Source organism: Sceloporus occidentalis, unplaced genomic scaffold (assembly GCF_023333645.1).
Source record: "Sceloporus occidentalis isolate IW3139 unplaced genomic scaffold, rSceOcc1.0.p SCAF_10, whole genome shotgun sequence".
Taxonomy (NCBI): Eukaryota; Metazoa; Chordata; class Lepidosauria; order Squamata; family Phrynosomatidae; genus Sceloporus; species Sceloporus occidentalis.
The window spans coordinates 37,777,586-37,798,440 of record NW_028316990.1 but is presented as its reverse complement, the minus strand read 5'-3'; the positions used below and the strand labels follow the sequence as shown (position 1 = coordinate 37,798,440).

At 48.5% G+C, this 20,855-nt stretch overlaps 1 protein-coding gene across 4 annotated transcripts in view; it reads right to left on the bottom strand.

Moving 5' to 3' along the window:
* Positions 1-20,855, bottom strand: part of RAI1 (retinoic acid induced 1) — a 120,505-nt gene that overhangs the window by 7,045 nt on the left and 92,605 nt on the right. For all 4 annotated transcript variants that reach the window (XR_016282448.1, XM_089539633.1, XM_089539634.1 and 1 more), the window contains 3 exons: positions 8,533-14,365; positions 2,528-2,621; positions 1,500-1,549 (listed from right to left, as the gene is read on the bottom strand). Coding sequence is in view for 3 of the 4 variants with exons in the window: in XM_089539633.1 (XP_089395759.1) it covers positions 1,500-1,549; positions 2,528-2,621; positions 8,533-14,349 (5,961 nt within the window). In the remaining variant the exon portion in view is untranslated. The remainder of the gene's footprint in view (positions 1-1,499; positions 1,550-2,527; positions 2,622-8,532; positions 14,366-20,855) is intronic.

Here is a 20,855-nt window from a genome sequence, read left to right as displayed (position 1 = left end):
CAGTGTCTTCTTGCCCTCTCCTTCTTCCGTTTCGGCCTCCATTAATTGGTACCGGGAGGCCTCTCGGATCCAGCAAACGCCGACCCATTTTCACCCCGTGACCCCGCAATCCCTTCCTTCCTAGCCTTATCTTGTGCTATTCTGTGTGCAGGCATAAATGTTGCTAATGCGCAAGGCAGGAATAGCAAATCAATAGGAAGCATGCAAGAAAGAGTGCTTCTGCTCTGTGTGCATGGATGGATGATATGACATACGTAGCCACAAAAAACCAATATTGTTCCCCCTTTTGTTCTCAGCCTACAATTTTCGAGCCGAAATGCAAAATGGATTGGAGAGAATTTGTTTGACTGGCTGGGGTTTTGCAACAAAACATGGAGAGAGGAGAGAAAAGGAAGAGAGAAGGCTTTATACCCTCAGCACACATAAATAAATACATATTTGAAGGTGTTTATAATGTTTCAAAGGCTATATGTTTGTGGCCGTCCAAAGAATACCAAGCGGACTGTAGGTCTGTCAGGGAAACACGCAATCCAGGACCATTTTGGCTTCATCTGCACTGCACAATAAATGCAGTTTGGCATTGCTTTCACTGTCGTGATTCTATCAATCCTGTATTTCTATATACAGAAATATTATATGTATGTACATATGTATGTACATATATATATATATGGATTTGTAGTTTGGAGCTCTCCAACAGAGCAGGATGAATCCCTCACCAAACTCCAAATCCCAGGATCCTACAGGATGGAGCCATGGCAATTAAAGTAGTGTCAAACTGCATTATTTTTGCAGTGCAGATGCAACCCTAAGAGGCAGGTTCAGGCTACTAGTTGCCTATTGAAGGGGCTTCCTCTTTGGCTGACCGAAGGATACTCTTCTCGGTTTTGTTCACGAATGCCCATCCGTCTTCTCCCAGGTCTCCATCTGGATATCCCTTCCTCCCCCTTTCCATCTCCCTCCACATACTTTAAATTGCCTATAACCAGGTGCAACCCTTGGAGTGGGGAAGGCAGGCAGGAAGCGAGCGCCATGGTGATTAAATTATACGATTAAATTATACGGGAGGCCTGGTCAACGCCAGCGACGCCAACAACGGAGGCAAGAGAAAGGCCTTTGCTCCGGGGACTGTCTCCTATTTCTTTGAGAAGGAGGAGGGAGTGTGGAAAAAGGAGGACACGGCAGGAGCAGAAGTCATCCTGGAGAAATGGCCTCTTCTTCCTCTAAGTGGGTTTTATATCTGCCATCCATCGTATTGAGAATGGCCATATTGCAATTTATATGGCTGCCAGAGTGAAAACTGGGATGGGATCCTCTTTCCCAGCAAAACTGTTAAGGAAGGCGAAGGCCCCTTGGAGGACTGCAAGCCTTGATGAACCTCCAAGATTTTATTTTGGGTGGCTGCTTATGTTGGGACTCTCTCAATAGGTATTATATACAATGGAAAGCGCTTCCAAGCCAGACGTTTCCCCTTGTTCCTATAGGTTTCTTCTCCTTACCTTATGTCTGGGGCAGTTGAGCGAGAAGGTCTCTTCGGTTAACCAACAACCTGCAGATGGAGAAGAGGAACAACACTGAATGGGGTGCATATCTGTGTCCATTCGTTCCGTTTATGACACCATCCGCATGCAATCTCTGATTTTTGGAAAGACGTTTCCCCCCATCTCTCTCTCTCTCAAACTTTGGTCCTCCAGGTGTTTTGGACTTCATCTCCCAGAAGCCCCAGCCAGCTTGGCCAAGAGTCAGGAATTCTGGGAGCTGAATTTGGGAAGCACTGCTCTAAAATGTCCTCTTTTGCACAATTCTTAGAAAAAGCAAAAACTCTGCTGTTCTCCAATTCTCTCTAGGCAGATCTCAGACCTTGCCCCTTTGAGCAGAAAAGGGGTGGAACTGGGATGCAGAATCCCCTTCCACCCCAAAGTTTAGCAACCGTCACCCAACAGGTATTTTTGCTCCTTAAAACTAACTACATCAATGTGACGACAATGCACAGACCTTGTGACAACGCATGGGCTCCAAAGAGGATGCACCGTACCCAAGGCAAACTTCAAAAGACATTCATTCTTACAAACAAAGCATGAAATACAGCAAAGATACACATCCCTAATAAAGTGGGTGCAATTTGACAGATTGTTTTCTGATTGAAATTCCACTCCCTGCTTGTCCTCCGAGGATGCATCTCCACTGCAGAATTAATGCAGTTTGACACCGCTCTAACAGCCATGGCGCCATCATATAAGACTCCTGGGATTTGTTAGGTTTTTTGAGATACTAAGCCTCCTCTCAGAGCTCTGGTGCTGTGACAAACTACAGATCCCAGGATCCCATAGCATTGAGCCATGGCATTATAAAGCCATGTCAAACCGCATTATTTCTGCAGCGCAGATGCAGCCCAGAAGGAAATCTATGAGCACCCTTCTCCCTCCTAGACATTTATTCCTAAATGAAGAAGTTTTCTAAACACACAGCGTATTTTATGGGAGACACAATGCCCTTCAGCCTCCCCGTCCCAACATGAAGATCTTACCTGTATCAATGGCACATGTGTAGTGAAAGGTTTGGGTGCACCCTTTGTGACAACAGCCGATGGTGGCTCCTATTTGCTGACAACTGGAGCATCTCTGCGGTCAGTGGGGCAGAAAGGAAAGAAAAAGAAGAGGTTCCCCGTGAGATTTAGAGGCATCGCAGTTTTGTTTTTGCAAAGGTAGCTTTGGTTAGTAACAGGTACTTGGCAAGAAGGTTATAATTGGGACTCAGCTTTGTGGAAGCTGGATAAGGACCATCCAATCCAACCCCATTCTGCCATGCAAGAACTCATGACCAAAGCACCCCTGAAGGATGCCCATCCAGCCCCTGTTTAAAGACCTGCAAAGACGCTGAGTCCTCCACCTTCCAAGGCCATCCCTTTCAATATTGAACAGACCTTACATTAAAGAAGTTCTTCCTAATGCTTAGATGGAATCTCTCTTTTTTGCAATTGGAATCCACAGATTTATATTCTGGTTTCCAGTGCAGCAGAAAACAAGCCAGCTCCATCTTCTACATGACCTTCCTCCAGATATTTAAAGATGGCTATCATGTCCCTCCTCCAACTTCTCTTCTCCAAGGTAAACATACTTAGCTCCCTCAACACAACACAACCTTCACAGGTGGTTGGTTAGATCCTATTCGCATATCACAAGCCATGATTTGTGTTAACCATAGTTTGTTGCTTAAGCTACAAACCGGACAAAGAATGAAATGACAAACCATGGTGTCCCCCTCATTTCTAGGTAGTTTCTTTCACATACCTTTTGCCATTTCCCCCCATGCTAAGCAGCTGAGAAAACAAGCCATGATTGCAAATTCACTCACCACAACAAGCCATAGTTTAACCAAGCCAGAGTTCATAAGTCAGCAACAAAGCTTGGGCCTTTAAACTGTACTTTTGGCTGGTTAAGAAAACATATCTTGTTGGAGGAAGCAGGTTGGTACATTGCAATGACCACTTTTCCATTGCCATTGCTTTCCTCTGAGGCTGAGAGAGTATGTCTTGCTGAAGGTTACCCAGTGAGTTTCCATGGCTCAAATATAAATAAAAAATTATTATTATTATTATTATTATTATTATTATTATTATTATTAATTCCCAGAGTGCCCCTCACCTAGGGACCAATTCATGCATGCCCTGAAAATTCAAGTGAAACCCCAGCATAGATTTCCAGCTCCCATTGACATATTAGACACCAGTTGCACATCAATACTGGCCCTCCCAATTCTGGAAATGAATGAATATTCAGGCGATTGCATGAAGGTGGCTAGGAATAAGAGACAATATTGGCAGCCTCCCCCTTTGCTGCAAATACAGGGAAAGCAGCAACTCAACATCCGTCGCCGGCCTCTCTGCAGGGTTTTTGCTAAAGGTCCATCAATACCTGCTGCAGCGGCAATGATTCATCAAGCCTTGGGAGTCTCCATTTTGGAAGCGAGCTTTAATTCATTCCATCTGAGCTGCCTAGATCCCCCATAGGTCAGCATCCTCTTTGATACTTGAGACGCCTAAAGCTCCGCTAGCTTATTTATACAGGAGGTTCACCTGGAACAAGAGAGATCCAGGAGGGCGATAAGGAGCAAAGGAGCTTTCCTGGGGCCTCCTGCAGACTCTTCAGTGTTTGCTTTGGACACAGTCATCCCTCCATATCCATGGTTTTTGTTTAATCCACGGATTCAACCGCCATTTATTTATTTCGTTTGTGTGCTGTCTTTCTCCTCGTAGGGACCCAAGGCGGCTCACAGACAAAAAAGCGTTTAAAGTCTCAGTAAGATTCAATAGCAATAGTAATACACTTGTCCCTCCATATTTACTAGGCTTAGGGGCACAAGATCCCTGTGAAAAACCGCAAACAACAAAAACACCGTGTTTTTACCTAGGAGGACACCTCTCTAGGAATAGTTAGGTCCTCCAGCGCAACTCTGTGGTCAAAGTCCGACAGACACTGTCCATAGAACTGCGCTGGAAGAGCTACAAATGCCTAGTAGAGTCTTCTCTCTAGGAATCTCTAGGTCTTTCAGTGCAACGTTTAGTTAAAAGTTGACCACAGAGTTGCACTGGAGGACCTAGATATTCCTAGAGAGAACATATTAATCAAATCTGTGAATAGTCAAAGCTGCAAATATGGGGGGAATGAGTGTATATGGTGCACTAAGCAGCCTCTAAGCCAGAGGTTCTCAACCCTCGATCCTCCAGCTCCAACACCCAGAAGCCTTTGCCAGCATGGCCAATGATGACAGAATCTGGCAGCTGAAGTCCAAAACGTCTGGAGGACCAGAGGTTGAGAACCAGTGCCCTAAGCAGTTTACAATTGCCCCCAACAAGACAGGTACTCATTTTTGCAACCATGGAAGGATGCAAGTCTGAGTCGACCCTGAGCCCCTGGCTGGGATCGAACTCACAACCTTGTGGCTTGTGAGTGAGTGGCTGCACTACTGACATTTAACAACTCTGCCATCAGGGCTATTGCTATTACTATTGCAATCTGTGGATAAGGCGGGCCAACTGTACTAGGTATGCTACCGCTTTGACTCCCTGCATAGCCATTCAGTGGCTGGCAGAGAGTCAAGGGGGTCAGAGAGATTTCTGGACATGTCCCCTGCAGACAGATTGGATATGCCCTTTATCACATGCTACCTCTGATCCTTAAGGGGACATTGAACAACCAAAGCTAGCCACAATCCGACAACCTTACTGAAGAGTTGCAAAGTGACCCAAGGCAGAGAAGAGTCTGCCCACGTCTGAATACAACTGCAGCGTTGGGTCACCGGTGAAATACGGCCCACGTCACAAAGACCTGCTTCCTTCCCTCGCCGCCGTCGGCTTCCCATTCCTACCCATTGCAAAGATTATTATTTTTTAATTGCTTGACCTCCCTTGTCCAAATGAGATGCAGATTTTGCAGACCCACCACATGGTGAGCAAACATCACCGAACCGTCAGCGCCTCATTCTTAATTTCCTGAGGGCAGCGCTGGGCAGCGCACCTGGTATTTCCGAATCTTTCTCATCAGCTTCTTTGCTATTTGTAAAGTCGTGCACTCTCTTCCCTCTCTCTCTCTGTCTCTCTCTTACTCGTTCTTCAGCTGCAATGTTCAGCAAATCAGGGGAAGAGTCCTCAACGTTGTGGGAACGGGGTTTGGTTGGCAGAATGGAGGGCGAGGATCGTGCCCTTGGCATTTGGAGGCTGGCGGCAGATTAAGTGTTGACTGCTAATGCTGCGAGGAATGTGGTTTTCAGACAATGTTGGGCATGGAATGGGATGGCACAAATGGCCACAAACCAAACAGGGAAAATAATGGGGGAAGGAGATGCCCATCATCCACGGCCAGTCATTAAAAGAGACAAGAAGGCCCAAATAAGGGTGCAACTTGAACCACCAAAGGCCACACACAAATGACTGTTTTTTGGATGTTGCTTTGTATTCCTTAAAAATAAATCTCAAGGCTGAGAAGCGGAAGGCATCAAACCTGAAAAATCCCACTCAAAACATTTCTGAAAAATGCCCGTTTTATGTGTTTTAATTTACAGAGTTTATCACACGAAGGAAGTCGGGATTTTATCGCGTCAATATCCCAGAAAAATTGCGTAATTACGCAAAACCGTTTCACATGACATCGCACAAAACCCTCCATTAAAGTGTTCACAAAGAAGCATCGGCATGCATCTTTTTATTTTCGGGATGTCAGCGACAATGCGTTTCCAATATGACTTTATGTGTGCAATTTCATGTGATAATCATTCACGCAATTACTTGCCATTTTCGCTTTATTTGCAGGGTGCTTTGAACGTGCCTTAATCTCTCTTTAATACCAAAATTAGCCCCAGTGTGATAAACTCTTATGTTGTACCCCACTTTTAGCTTTGGGGAGAAGTGGGCACGAAATAAACTGAGGGTAGTAGTTTTGGATGGGGAATGAGAGGATAAAGAATAACCCCTTGCACCTGATTCCAAGCAAGACATACATTAACAGTTCATACTGTCATTCTCAGCATAGAGCCGACATGATGTAGTGGTCTGAGTGTTGGACTACGGCTTTGGAGACCAGGGTTTGATTCCATGCGCGGGCATAAAACCCACTCAGCCTCAGAGGACGGCAATGGCAAACCCCCTCCAAAGACACTTGCCAAGAAAACTCTATGACAGGTTTGCCTTAGGGTGGCAATGGAGGCACACGATGACAACGTGCCATTCCTACTTATTTCATTGCTTTGGGGATATAAGTCTGTTACACCCATGTTGCCTCCCTCGAATAACTCATTAAAGTTCATGACATCAGTTTGATGGGTTACTCCCAAGCCCTGGGTAATCCGTAGCAGAAGGTGCACCATAGGGAGTCATCATGCTCAAAGCTCCCTTGTCTCCTTCCACTTCCACAATCTGCTCTATCCCCAACCATCAGTAAAGCACTACAGATCTCCACACTCCTATGAATGGCTGGTGAAGAGTTGGGAAAGGGATTGGAGAAGTGACTGGCATCATCACTGTAGTCAGATACATCATCATCATCATCATCATCGTCATCGTCATCATCATCATCATTTTTAGCTTGCCTCTCCCTATGGATCGAATGAATGCATCATCCACAGAAACTTCTGGAGGACCCCCGCAGGTGTCAGAAGACGAGGCAATCATGTAATGCCTCTGGCTACAGGGACATAACCAGATGCTTCTCCAGTATAAGGTATGCCACGTTGCATCCGATGCTGGGGGAAAAGTGGGTTATAAATAAAATAATAAAAATAAAATACCCCCCCTTGCTCTTCACCAATCATTGGATGGCCATGGAAGGCCACAGTTGCAGTAGTACTATGGTAAGTCAAGGGGGTGGTCTTTTGTTGTTGCAGACGGACGAGTACCAACCTTTGCAATAATAATAATAATAAAAGGCATATCAAGGGATAAGATGGGCATACACATGTGTATGTCACTAACAAGAAGCTGGCTCATCTGTGTCAACAGCAGAAGGAAATGGGATGCTACAAAGACGGATACGCGCTGTGCCCGATGCTCCCCTAGTACCCCACTCTCACCAAGCAACTGCTTTAATTGAGACAAGCAAACTCTGCAGCAAGGGAGAAAGGCCAGCTCTCACTGTCTGCGAGAAAACATGTCAGATTATCAAGCACTGCAAAAACACGTAGACCCCTGATCTCTGTTCTGCTGCAGCCGAGCTCCCTTCATGTACTTGTCAGATGCTCCTAAACAAGGATATACAGTGGTCCCTCCACATTCACTGGGGTTAGGGGCACAGGGTTCCCGTGAAAGTGAAACATCTACAAATAAAAACTTCCCCTTTTTTAACCTGGGAGAACACCTCTCTAGGAATTTCTATGTCCTCCATTGCAACACCACGACCAACATCTGGTAGACGTTGACCAAAGGATTCCACTGGAGGACCCACACATGCCTGTTCTCTCTAGGAATCTCTAGGTCCTCCAGTGTGACTCTATGGTCAACCTCTGGCAGAGTCATGCTGGAGGAGCTAGAGATTCCTCGAGAGAACATATCAATCAAATCCATGAATAATCGAATTTGCAAAAATCAAAGCCACAAATGTGGAGTGATGGCTGTGTGTGCGTGTGTGTGTATGTATGTGTGTGTGTGTGTGTGTGTGTGTGTGTGTATATATATATATATATTAATGTGTGAAGGTGGAGTTAAAAAACAAAACTGAAACCACAACTCCTCTGTAGCTAATCTATAACTAGCCAGGTGGCAGTAGTAAGATCACTTGGACTGGATCAGAGTCTTTGGCCGCCCCACCATGTGCAAACAGACAATAAAATACCTCTCCACGAAGCCAAACAACACAACTTTGGTGTCCCCACTGTTACTCCTTATTTCATTCCCCCTTTCATCTCTCTCTGCATTCCCAAATGTGGGCTGAGACTCTCATTCTTGCTTTGTGTAGCCATGGTGGGCGCATTGACTGAGCACTAGGTGGTTCTGTGGGGTTTTTGTGCATGTGGTTTGCTCCAAAGCAAGGGAGCGACTCTTACCAAATCAGCGGCCATCTTTATTGCCTCCTGCAGTCCATAGAGCTTCCCTGCCACCAGGTAAACCCCAGCTGTCCATATTGCGCAGGCCTCGTGAACCCAGTGCTCCTGCGTATCTCCAGCAGGATCCAGCGGCGACAACTCAGCTTTGCCGCATTCGTGCCTCTTGGGTTTTTCGGCGGCGGCTGTGGCTGCTGCTGTTGCGGCTGCTGCTTCCTCTCCCTCTGTCCTCTCATCGCAGCAGTAACAGCTTTGTAGTTTCCTAAACATCCCCCTCGAACTGGAGCGCAGCGTGCTCTGTTTCGCTGAGTCAGCCCCACTGTCCAACCTTGGCGGCTTTCCACCCAACGTACTGGTTGCGCAATTATTATCTGTCCCTTTGAGGAGGGGAGGGGAGGGAGGCTCTTCGCTCAGCCCCTCCACTTTGATCTTGTCTTTCAGCCGCGACTTCTTTTTCGGCAGGCAGTCCTCCGGGTAATATGGCCCGCAGAGGTCCCCCTGGTCTTTGTAGTTGGCTGGGTTCCGGCACAGGCAGCAGACCAAGCAGGTGGCGTTGAGGGTCTTGGAGACCACCGGGCCGAGGTGCATTGTGGACGACAGAGGAAGGATGGCTCGGGCTTGCAGGGAGGCAGCGCCCAGAAACCCAGCCTGGGCCGACAAAGAAGAAGAAGAAGACACCGCATGCTGGTCGTTGTGGAGTCTGGCCTCATCGGCGGGGCAGTTGACCACGGTGCAAGTGGTGACGAAATCGCCCTGCTTCTCCACCCGGACGTACGGGGAGAAGGGTGGCGCCCGGCTGTCCGTCCGCAGCCGCTTGCAGGACACGTACTTGAGCCGAATTTCGGGCTCGGCGGGGCTCAGCAGAGGGGCCTGCTGCCGGTGCCTCCTTTTGGCCCGGTTCTTACACCTTGAGGGCACGTTTTGGGCCTTCCGGCGGTTGAGGTGCTTCCTTTGCCTCTTGGTGTAGCCGTTGTAGTTGGAATGGTTGGCTCGCTGCTTCTGGCCCCTGGTTTGGGCCTGCGAGGGTCTTCCATCAGAGGCCTCGCTGTTGCCAAAGGCTTTGTCTTCAGCCTTTGGCTTCTTCCCCTCCCTTTGTCCCTCTTCCACTTTCCCTCCTCCTCCTCCTCCTCCTGCCGCAGCCGCTGCCACCCCTGACTTCTCCCTGGATGGGAGAAGCAAAGCCGGGCTCAGGTGAGGGCATTTCTCCAAGCTACTATTTTTAGCAACTCGGAAGACGGCCACTTTCCCTTTTCGGTTCCTTTTCTTGGGCAGCAGGCCGACGCCGCTTGCAGCCATGCTGCCGCCGCCGTGCTGCAGCGTCTCGGGAGATGAATAGGCCTCACCCTTGAAACAGTTGGAGGACAGTTTCTTACTGTTCATTAGTTTTCCTCTGAAGGATCTGTTGTTCGGGTTTCTGCATAATTGCTCGGCGGCTGGAGCAGCGGGAGCCTTTTGTGACACGGCCTGGTTTAATGGCCTGGCTTCCCCCGCCGCTGGGGTTATGGTTGCATTCTTTGAGGCCGGCTCCCTCTCCGGTAGGGAAGGGCTGAGAGGATTACTGTGGGAGCTGCTGCTGCTGCTGCTGCTGCTACTGCTGCTGCTGCTGTTGGTGGGGACAGGAGAAGAGATGGCGGTGGCGGCAGTGGCAGCCACAGCCGTTTTGCAAGCAAACTTCTTCAGATTAGGGGAGGTGATCTTCTGGACGATGGCTTCCAGCTTCAAGCCTCGGCCTTTCCTTGGAGGAAGCACTTTTGTCTTCATGGCTCCCTGGAAGGCAGCCCGAGAGCTGATCTTGAGGCAAACTCCGGGGTTCTCCTTGGCCTGAGGAGACCTGAGGATGGCTTCACAGAGGTTCTTGGGAGAGGGCTTCGTTTTGGCCTTTTTGGCCGACGGCATCCTTTTGAACAGGACAGGCATGACTTCTGGCTTCTCCTCCTTCACGGTGCTGCTGCCATTGCTGTTGCTCCTCAAAACCAGGTTCCTTTTTTTAGCAGGAACCGGAGGGATGAAGGCAGACTTCCTCTTCAGGGCATGGAGTGGTCTCTCGGAAACCTTGTCCACCATTTCAGGTCTGGCTTTAGGAAGCTTTGCCTTTTTGCCCAGCTTGCTCTCCCTTTCAGACCTTCTTTGGGGACTCATCTTGAAGGAACCGAGCAGGTGGTGGTTTGGAAAAACTTTCTTGGGTGGTTTGAGCTGGGTATCCATAGTACCCTTCTCTCTCTTCCGCTTTGCATTAAAGACCTCCTGAGTCCGAGTTCTGGACCGAAGGATCATGGACTGTTGATCCTTCACTTCTGTTTCTGAAGGGTTGGCTTCTTTGATTTTAGGTCCAGCAGGGTCTTCGTTCGGCATAAGATTTGGGACCAGCATGGGAGATGGGATGCTGGGCTTACCATTCGGCTTCCTAGCTTTGAACGTGGCTCTCTGTTTCAGGACACAAGCTGACTTCTTGCCCAGTTTCTCTGGAGGAGCCGAGGTCTTTGCACCTTCTAGAGGATCCGGCACCCTGGGTTCAGTCAGTGCAGTAAAGGAGCGGGTACACATCCTAGCCGGTAAGCCTTCCGCTGGAAACCGGGGAGTTTGGCCATGAGGATTCTTACTTGGCATTTCGATCAGATTGTTTGGGCCAGGGCACATGTTGGCCACCATGTCAGCTGCCTGGATGCCTGTACAAGGGCTGGACATGGGTTGGATGGGTTCTTCTCCTCCCGACAGCCTGCAGGAGACCTTCTTACTGCGAAGGCTCTTACCCCTGGATGTCGGTTCAGATATTATTGGGTTTTTTTCCAGCGAGATCGGTTTCTTCCCCACCAAGGTCACTGATGCTTCTGCCTTATCAGAGAGGGCATTTTCAACCCCCAAGGTCTCCTCCTCGGGCTTCAAGTGATGGAGAGAAGATTCAAACCAACTTTTCACTTTCGTCTCTGTGCCCACTGTTGGGCCTAAGAGGATAACGGATTGGTCGGAGAGATGCGAAGAAGGAGCGGTACTCTCTTTTACAACAGCATTGGTTGTCTCCTCTGCTGAGCCTGGTGTGTCTTGGAGGGAAAGGGCAGGGACATTCTCTGCTGGCTTAGGTGTGAAAGCATCATAGGTCACAGACTTTTGCTCGGAACCGGCAAGTTCACACAAAGAGGAGTATTCTTCTGGTTCCAAATCAGATTCTTTAAGGTCTGGAGAGGACATCATTGGGAGTTCGCTGAAGTCTCCTCCAGAACAAGACTGCCTAGTGGTGTCTTCTAGCCATCGCTCACTGTCTGCTCTGGTGGCCTCATCGTATGCTAAGTTTTCGCCCTTGTTCTCCTGTTGCTGTTGTTGCTGCTGCTGCTGCTGCTGAGTGAAACCTTCCATTTGCTCAGATCCAGCCGGTTCCTCTGTATCACAAAGACTTAAGCAGCAGGCATTTTTTTTCTCCTCGGAAGTCTCACTCAGTTTGCTAGAGAACAGAGTTTTGGAAAGATCCGACGCTTGGAGACTCGACCCAAGTTCTTTCCACGTGTCGCTGAGGTTTTCATCTGGCCAGTCGAAGTTCTCCATGGCACTTTCAGATCCTACCGAATTGGCTGTGGCGTTCGAATAGCAGCTGAAACTTGTGGCCTCTGAGCTGGAGGTGGCCACTGAGATGTTGGGTTTGGAGTTGTAGCCTACTGAGCTGGTGGTTTTTAGGGAGTTCTTTGTCTCCGCTGTTGTAAATGCCACCTGGGGGTTATCATATACCTCTTCAGTAAAATTCTTCCCATTGTTCCCTCCCAAGGCTTTGTCTAACTTCAAGGGTTCGGCAAGGGTATTGGAGTCCCCCGGATTGGACCACGGGCTTTTGACCACAGAATCCAGGCAGGTTCTGTGATTCTCCAAGTGGAAGGGGGATTTGTCAGGGTCTTTGTTTGGAGCTGGAGAACTGGCCCAGCCTTTGTCTGCTTTCTCATTGATGGCGTCTTGCAAGCCAATAATTTCAGAGGCAAGCTCCTCTTGAGAAAGGGCACTGAGGAGCAATCTGGGGCAATCCCTTTCGTTGGCCACAAATTTGGTGAAAGTCTCCAGCGGGAGGCTGGTGTGGATGCTCTGGAAGGAATCGTCGGACTTCGTTGACGCATTGTCTGGCGAAGTCACGGAACAAGTAGAGACGGACTCGGGCTTTGCCTTGGAGTTGCTGTTGACACGGGCCGGGCTGCGGCTCTGATTGCAGTAGAGGAACCCTCTTTCGAGTTGCTCCTCAGATCCACTCATATAATCAGCATCCTGGGTTTCAGCATGGACTGACTGTGGCGTGCTAAGAGGGTCTGAGTGCGGAGTCCCTGCTTGCTCAGTGGAATAATTATTACTTTCGGGGCTGCAATGCTGACCCTTGAGCTGTTCGGGTGTCCTGGGTGAATTTTTGATCCCTTTCTTCTGGGGCATCCCTGTGGATTTGGAAAGAAGCAGCTGCTGGACGGTGTTGGAAATGTTTTCGACTTGCGAGGTGAGCGCTGTCAAGCTCTGAAGACTCAGGTCTGACAAGAGGTTCTCAGCCATCTTTTCCTTCGGCAAGTTCTTGCAGTTCCCGGGGGGCTGAGTGTCTGGACTTGCCCCGTCGGTTGGCGAAGGGTTCAACAAAGGCATGAAAGGGCTGTGATCGGCGAGGCTGGCTGGGAACGCTCCTGTACTCAAAGACTGCTGGCTGTATTGAAAGTTCTCCAAGTTAGGCATCAAAGGGGAAGGAGTCGAACTGTAGGATGGGGATCTACCAACGGAACGGGCCGGAGAATGACTGGAACCGGGGCTAAAAGTTTGGTAATACTGGTCTGGTGTCCTCACAGGTGCGTCCGCTTGGCAGTAGCTCTGTCCTGGCTGATTATAATGTTGGTATTTTGCAAGGTTTTGATAATGAAGGGCCTCCTGAGCATGGTGTCTGCCTTGCATGGATTGCTGCTGTTGTTGTTGTTGCTGCTGCTGCTGCTGTTGCTGTTGCTGCTGTTGTTGTTGGTCATAACTGATTCGGTTAGGCTGGTAGCCATGTAAGCTCTGGACCCGTTGCCCAGAGGACAGATTAGCGGCGTTCCCGAGACTCCGTTCATGAGGCGGCGGTGGTGGCGGCGGCGGCGGCGGGGCTGAGGGAGCATTGCAACTTTTGTAGGAATGAGCCGCTTGGCTCCCGCTTTGGACAGAGGTGTATGTAGAGGAGGCCGGGAAGGACTGCGAATGTTGGGTAAAGTGAGCCCCTTGTGGAAACGGCATCGGGGAAGATACCTCATTCTGGATTTTCTGCCTCGGGAGCTTAGGATAGCTCAAAGTCGACGGTGGCGGCGGAGGCGGCTGCTGGAGGTGCAAGGAGTGAGTCCGGAAGGGGAGCTGAGGGCCCGGCTCGTGGTATTGCCTGCTACCTGAAGGAGCGGCCGTCTTTTTCATTAAGTTTTCCTCGTATTTGGCCACTCCTCCGGGCAAAGGTTGCGGAGGTTGCTGTGGCTGAGGCGAACCCCAGCCTTGCAAGCTCTCCTCGCCGGAATAGCGGGCTGGGTAGGGGCTGTTCTCCTGGATGGCGTAGCTTGGGAAGGATGGAGGCCGACTAGGGATCGCCTGGCCCCGCAAGGGCTTACTCCCACGGTGGTATTTGTCCACGGCGCTGTTTTCCCCGTAGCCTGGGTACGGCAACGGTGGTGGCGGTGGCTGCGGCGGCTGGGGCTGACTGTAGTACTCCTTGGCTACCAGCCTCTGGCGTTCGCAGTGCGGCCCAGCCTGGCTTTGATGCCTGTAATTCTCCAGGCGTGATGAATCTTGCGCCGAAGTCGGCTGGTAGTTCGGCTGGTTGCCATGGAAACCACACCTTTCGCGGAAGGACTGCATGGCTGGGCCTGGATATCTGCGGAGAGAGAGAAGAGAGAAGAAGATTCAAATGAATGGATACATACATACATACATATATTTCCCTCATCCCTTCTTCCCTCCTTCCACCTTTTCACCTTGCTTTTTTTTTTTAATCAGTACAGTCTGGATCCACAGATTTTTTATCCACTGATTCCATGGCTTGAAAATATTGCAAAAATAATATAAATTCCCAAAAGCAAACCTTGTTTTTGCCATTGTGTCGTGTGTAGAGACCAGCACTACCATTGTGTAGTGTGCCCTGATTGGTAATATCATTACGTAGTGTGTTGAGATTGGCACTATCGCTGTGTAGAGACTGGCACTATCATTGGGTAGTGTGTAGAGATTGGCACTATCATTGTGTAGTGTGCCCAGACTGTCACTACCACTGTATAGTATATTGTGATTGGCACTATCGTTGTGTAGTGTGAATGGTGCTGGAATATAGTATGAGCCCTCGCACGCTATTTATGCACTTATTTAGTAATGTAGTGCTTTGCACATTGGGCTACAACTCTGGAAACCAGGCTTTGAATCTCCACTCAGCCATTGAACTCCATTTGGTCAAGTCACACTTTCTCAGCCTCAGAGAAAGGCAACAGCAAATCCCCTCTGAACAAATCTTGCCAAGAAAACCCCATGATAGGTTCAATTTGGGGTCGCCATAAGTCGGAAAGGACTTGAAGGCGCACAACAGACAAACCTTTGCTTTACATAGCCACTTGGAGAGATTATCATCTCTTTGGGGATTTCAGGATCCTATAATCTGGTTACAATGGAGAAGATCTGTCCTTTGTGTCCCCACCATCCTGTCTTTATGGCTTTGTAAGCCTTTGGCTTGCATGCTCTTCAAACCTGTGTTCCTTTTCTCTCTTTCTCCCTCCCGACTCCCACTTCAGCATCTCCCAACCGCCACACTTCACAATTGGTGCATCAACCATCTGGAATCTGTCTGCTCTTTACAACAGACGCCTATTAGGAAAACAGCACCAATAAAACTGTCCCGGGTTTTGCTGCTCTCCATTGCACTGGGGAACAGGGAGCACACCTGCTTTTGCGTTTCCAACTGGGGTTGTGTTGACAGTGTGCAGGTTTCATATCAAGGCATGTTGTGTGTATGTTGCAGGGGGGAGGACATGTAACTTCACATGCATTCCTTGTTTTGCTGGGAAGTCTTAAATCGCCCTTCTTTACAAGCAAAACCAACAGTACAAAGAGAGCGCAAAGAACCAGTTTAGGGTAGCGGTTTGGGTCTTGGGCTGCATCTGCATTGCAGAATTAATGCAGTTCGACCCATATCACATTTGTATAAGAAATTAAAAATATAAAATAACAAAACTATATAGAATAATAAAGTCGTTAAAATGTACATTTGTGCAATTTGAGAGATTATTTTCTGGTTGGAATTCCTGTCCACATCATTGTTGGCCTTTGGGGTCTCTTCCAATTCCAGGATTGTATGATTCTGCAGGACAGAAAGTGGGACTGGATGACCCCTTGGGATCTCTTCCAACTCTATGGACTTTTTCACATGGAAGAATGCATCACTATCCCGAAAGAAGAAGAAAGGGGAGGGGGCAATCCAAAAATGCAAGAAATTACATTATAGCTTATCACGCGCACAGACAAACACAGTGTCCATCCGAAAGAGGAAGAAATGCGAATGCGAATGAACTCATGTGATGAGTACATACCCGTTGGCTTCTTCATTTCGAATTAGTGTGTTTGCGCATGCGCAGGGAGGACAGGATCCCATGGCTGACAGCAATCCCATGGCCGAACTGGAGATGTGTTTCATACTAACGCAAATGTGAATTGACTGCAAATTCGCAGTGGAAAAGGATTTATAAATTCGATATTTTTCCGAATTCAGCTATTCCTGGGATGTCTCACGATTGCATTTGGATTACCTTCCGTTTGGGGGCGACGTCGTTTGAAAATCTTTCGCAAAATTACGTGAAACACCTTAGATGACCCCTTTGGTTAACCTTCCAATTTCCCTCGTGTGATAAAGTCCTATGATTCTATAAGCAGCTTTTATTTCAGCACGAACTTTGCTGGAGTGCAAACCCCTCCTTTGGGCGCATAGGGCTCCATTGTGGAAACTCCATTGTCCATTGCTTCTCAATACTTTCCCTCTCTCCCTGTTGGACAGAGCTGCTAATGCATCTTTCTCCTGGGTTTCCCCAAAGTGCACCAGCCCCAGGAATGCGACGAAGGCATAGATCTCCCTGAAAAGACAGTTCAATTAAAAGACAGCCAAAGCCTGCTTTCCTCTCCAGCCAAGGAATCTCAGCAAACCTGCTTCCCCCTCTTCTGGGCCCATTCCCCCCCCCCCCAAGTTCTCCCTATGGGGCTGTGTATATGCAATGCTTTTGTCCCAGCCTAGAAAGAGACAAGGATTCCTGTCTGCAAAAGAGAAGGACCAAAGGAACAAAGAAATCAAAGACAGGAGCTCAGAAAGAAGGGCTATCCATGCAGACACAGGACGGCTGGTTGGAGCAGCCATGACAGCTTGAGTAAAGGATGGAGGATGTTGGCTTGGAAGGGTGTCACTTTAGACTAGAATACAAACCCATGGATTCAAATCACTAGAAAAGAGATCATCCCATCACAAACATTAACATTCCTAATTGTAAAGATTAGGAAGACAAACCATTAAGAGCCATTGTACCAAAGACTGTTTCCTGCACAACACCATTCTTTCGATGCCCAAGTATTGGTTTTTGCACTAAAAGGGATTAAATTACCCATTTTTGGTGCATAAAACAAGAGGGTCTTGTGCAAATGAATTTTTCACGCACAAAAAAATAACGAAATTGAGAAAAAAAAGGATTGCTTCTTTTTTAAACGGCACACAAACCCTTGCAATCTTATCCAGAGCAGGGAGGAAACTTTGGAAATGATTCATTCCTGCATGCCAGAATGAAATAAGCCAAGATTCACCTCCCTAGCTAGCATGCATTCATCTTTGGAAAATTGCATACCATTTTCTTCTGGATTTTCACTCATCTGTTTACCAAATGAGAACAAGCTGTCAGAGGGATTGCTCTGAACCCATGTTGCAAACAGAAATTGCGACAGAGAAGTCGGGGTGGGGGTCCCTAAAAGAAATGCAGAACATTCTCCATCATCACCCCAGGAGTCATCTGTGAGAATATCGAGGCTAAGACTGGCCTGGGATGTGTAGTTTGAAGCCCTTAAAGCCTGAATCTTATCGATAGCTTGCTGTATTTGTACCTAGTAGGGTTGACAGACTGAAAACTGGAGAGGGCTCCTGTGTCTTCCACAGTTCTGTAGAAGAGGGAATTTTAGCAGAGGTTAACTGTTATCTGGTTGTGTGACACACAATATCTGCTGAAGAGTCCCACTTCTACCCAACCGTTAAAACTACAGGCACCCCATCTGGTAGCCCCCAAGTAGAGTAGACCCATTGAATTATTGGGACTTGCCCCTGTGTCACCTTTGGCTCAATATGGGGCTCAAGATAGGATTCAGAAAGAGGACCCCTCCAACCTCTTGAAAAAGGTACACATTCAAACTCGGATCTACTGTGGTTGGAACCTGATCGATGCACTAGCCTGCCTTTCTGCGCAGGATGCCCCCCCACCCCACCTTTTAATGTCACCACGATTTTTGCACCACAGTTCAAAAAGGATGTTCGAGGGTGACTAAAAATGGTGAAGGACCTGCCTGGAAACCATGAAGCTCTATGAAGAACGGCTTAGGGAGCTGGGGATGTTTAGCCTAGAGAAGAGAAGGTTAAGGGACGATATGATAGCCCTGAAGGGATGTCATATTGAGGAGGGAGCAAGCTTGTTTTCTGCTGCTCCTGAGAACAAGACCCAGAACAATGGATGCAAGCTGCAGGAAAAGAGATTCCAGCTCCACATTTGAAAGAACTTCCTGACAGTAAGAGCTGTTTGACAGTGGAACATGTTCCCTTGGAGAGTGAGGGAGTCTCCTTCTTTGGAGGTCTTTAAACAGAGGTTGGATGGCCATCTGTCACAGGGACGGCTTGGACTGAGAGTTCCTGCATGGCAGAATGCAGTTGGACTGGATGGCCCTTGGGGTCTCTCCCAACTCTATGATTTTATGGCAGAAAGCCAATGGTCAAGTCAAGCTTCAAATATTATCTCCGGAGAAAGGGAACCTACCCACCGGTTCCTATGGCTGACCCTGATATCCTCAAATCCTCCAAGGCTGCCCACCCAACCTTTTTTATGCCCATCTTTGCAGGCGCCAATCCACTGCAAGGTTCCCATCTCCAGATTGCATGCACAACGCAAATCGATATTTTTGCTTCCTTATGGAGTCTGGCAAGAGAAGGAGAGAGAGATGGACAGAAACAACAGCAAGGAGGAGGAGGAGGAAAGGCTGAGAGAAGGGAAAAAGGAGAGGAAAAAGGGACAAAGAGGGGGGTGAGCGACTGCAGTGAGTCAGCTGAACCCCCCCCCCCCCCAATGAATGTCTTTCCTGAGCAACATTCCTCTTCTCAGCTGGAGAACGCATTCGTCGGCAGTACATTTGGGGCCGAGTGAAACATTGCTCCAGATTTTCGCTCTTAAACGTGTTTTCCAAGGCCTGCCATTGGCCTTGAAGCTGGTTATTTTTATTTCCATTTTATTTTTTGATGCCTGTGGAGCAAGATGGAATAGGAAGGAAGGATTGTGAGCTCCGGCGTTGTTTGAAGGCCTGGCAGCGAGAGACGAAACTTTGCTCCAAGCCAACCTCTCTCCTTTGCTGGCTTGGGCACCAAGGTTTCAAGGGAGAAGAGAGCAGCTCACGAATAAAACCCAACCCAAAATGTTCGCAGGGATCCCGCTTCGAAAGAAAGGCAGAAAATGTGGTTTTTAAAAGGAAGCGCACAACGTATTCTGGGCCGAGACATACTACGTGTCTCTCGGCTTTTGGCTACAAGGGCTGTTGTCGAAGGCGGAAAAAGTGAGATGGTCTCCTGGTAATGTTTCAAAGAAGCTTATCTCCTTTTAAAGGGCAATGGCAGAAATCCCGTTGGCTAGTCCAAATGGAAGAAGACCCGTTGAATCAATTGCAGAAGGAGGAGCCCACGGATCGGTCGATGGCACTGATCCAGTAGGGCTGCTGTAGAGTAATAATAATAGGATCCAGGCCAATGTTGTTTGGCATCTTTCCTTCCTGGACCAGGAAGGGTGCGGGCGGCGGAAATGGAGCCCAGGACAGAATTTGGAAAGAGAGGTTCTGCCACAAATACATAGACCAAGCCCACATTGTGAAAGCTGGGTGTTCCTCTTCCTCTCCATCTTCCTCCTCCTTTTCCTCCTCTTCATCTTTCTCTTCATTTCCCCCTCATCTTCCTTTTTCTCATCATCTACTCCTTTTCCTCTTCCCCATCTTCCTTCTTCTCCTCATCTTCTCCTCTTCCTCCTCCTCCCCATAATCTCCTTTCTCTTTCTCCTCTTCCTCCCCATCTTCCTCCTCCTCCTCTTTCCCCACCTTTTCCTCTTCCTCTTCCTCCTCCTCTTCCTTCTTCTTCCCAACTTCTCCTCTTCCTCCTCCTTCTCTTCCTCTTCTTCTTCTCATTATACGAAGGAGTTTGTGGCGCAGCAATCCACCAGGGAGTCTTTCTTTCAACTCTGCCAGCTTGCAAAATTAAGCCGCACCAAACCTGACACGTTGACAGGGCTCCCTTTCTTGGCTGTGAGGTGGGCATGGTGGGCATGGAATGGATGGAGGGATGCCAACTGGAGCTGGGGAAGAGGGGGAGGCAGCAGGGAGGATATCAGCCTCCCTTTCAAGTCTCTCTACAAAGTATCATTTGGAATTTAATTTAGGAATTAGTGCAAAATCTGGGCACCATGTTTAGCGATGGATGGGGTCTCCTGCCACTTGCTCCCCCTCCCTCTGGTCACACCTGGCATGCCTCATCTTCAGTGTTAGCATACATCTGCCAGCATCCTGCTGCTGATATACAGTAAACATGCCGAAATTGCACTATGCATTTGGGGCAAGCTATCCGCCACAATGCAACAGACGCAGGCCTCCATTCGATAAGTCCATAGAGTAGCATAAAGAATTGCATGTAGTCATGTGCCATTGCAGGGCTATGTAACCCCCATGCAGAAGAGCAACATAAAGTGACGCTCACAGGCATATTCTACAGTTGCACAAGAGCCAAATCAGAATGCTCAATGGCCACAGAGGCATAGTGGGCAGGGGAACAAACCGCAAGACACACTCGGCAAATCGGACAAAGGGAAACATTCACTAGGGCACAGGCAAAAGTGAAAAAGCCGGGCAGGCAGAAACATCCAAGTACCACACTTGAACCCACAACGCCGCTGGTTGTGATGCTGCTTCTTCAGGTAGCCCTGGTGGTACAATGGTTAAATGCCAGTACTGCAGCCACTCACTCACAGTCACAAGGTTGTGCGTTCAATACTAGCCAGGGGCTCCAGGGTCGACTCAACATGACATCCTTCCATAGGTCGCTAAAATAAGTAACC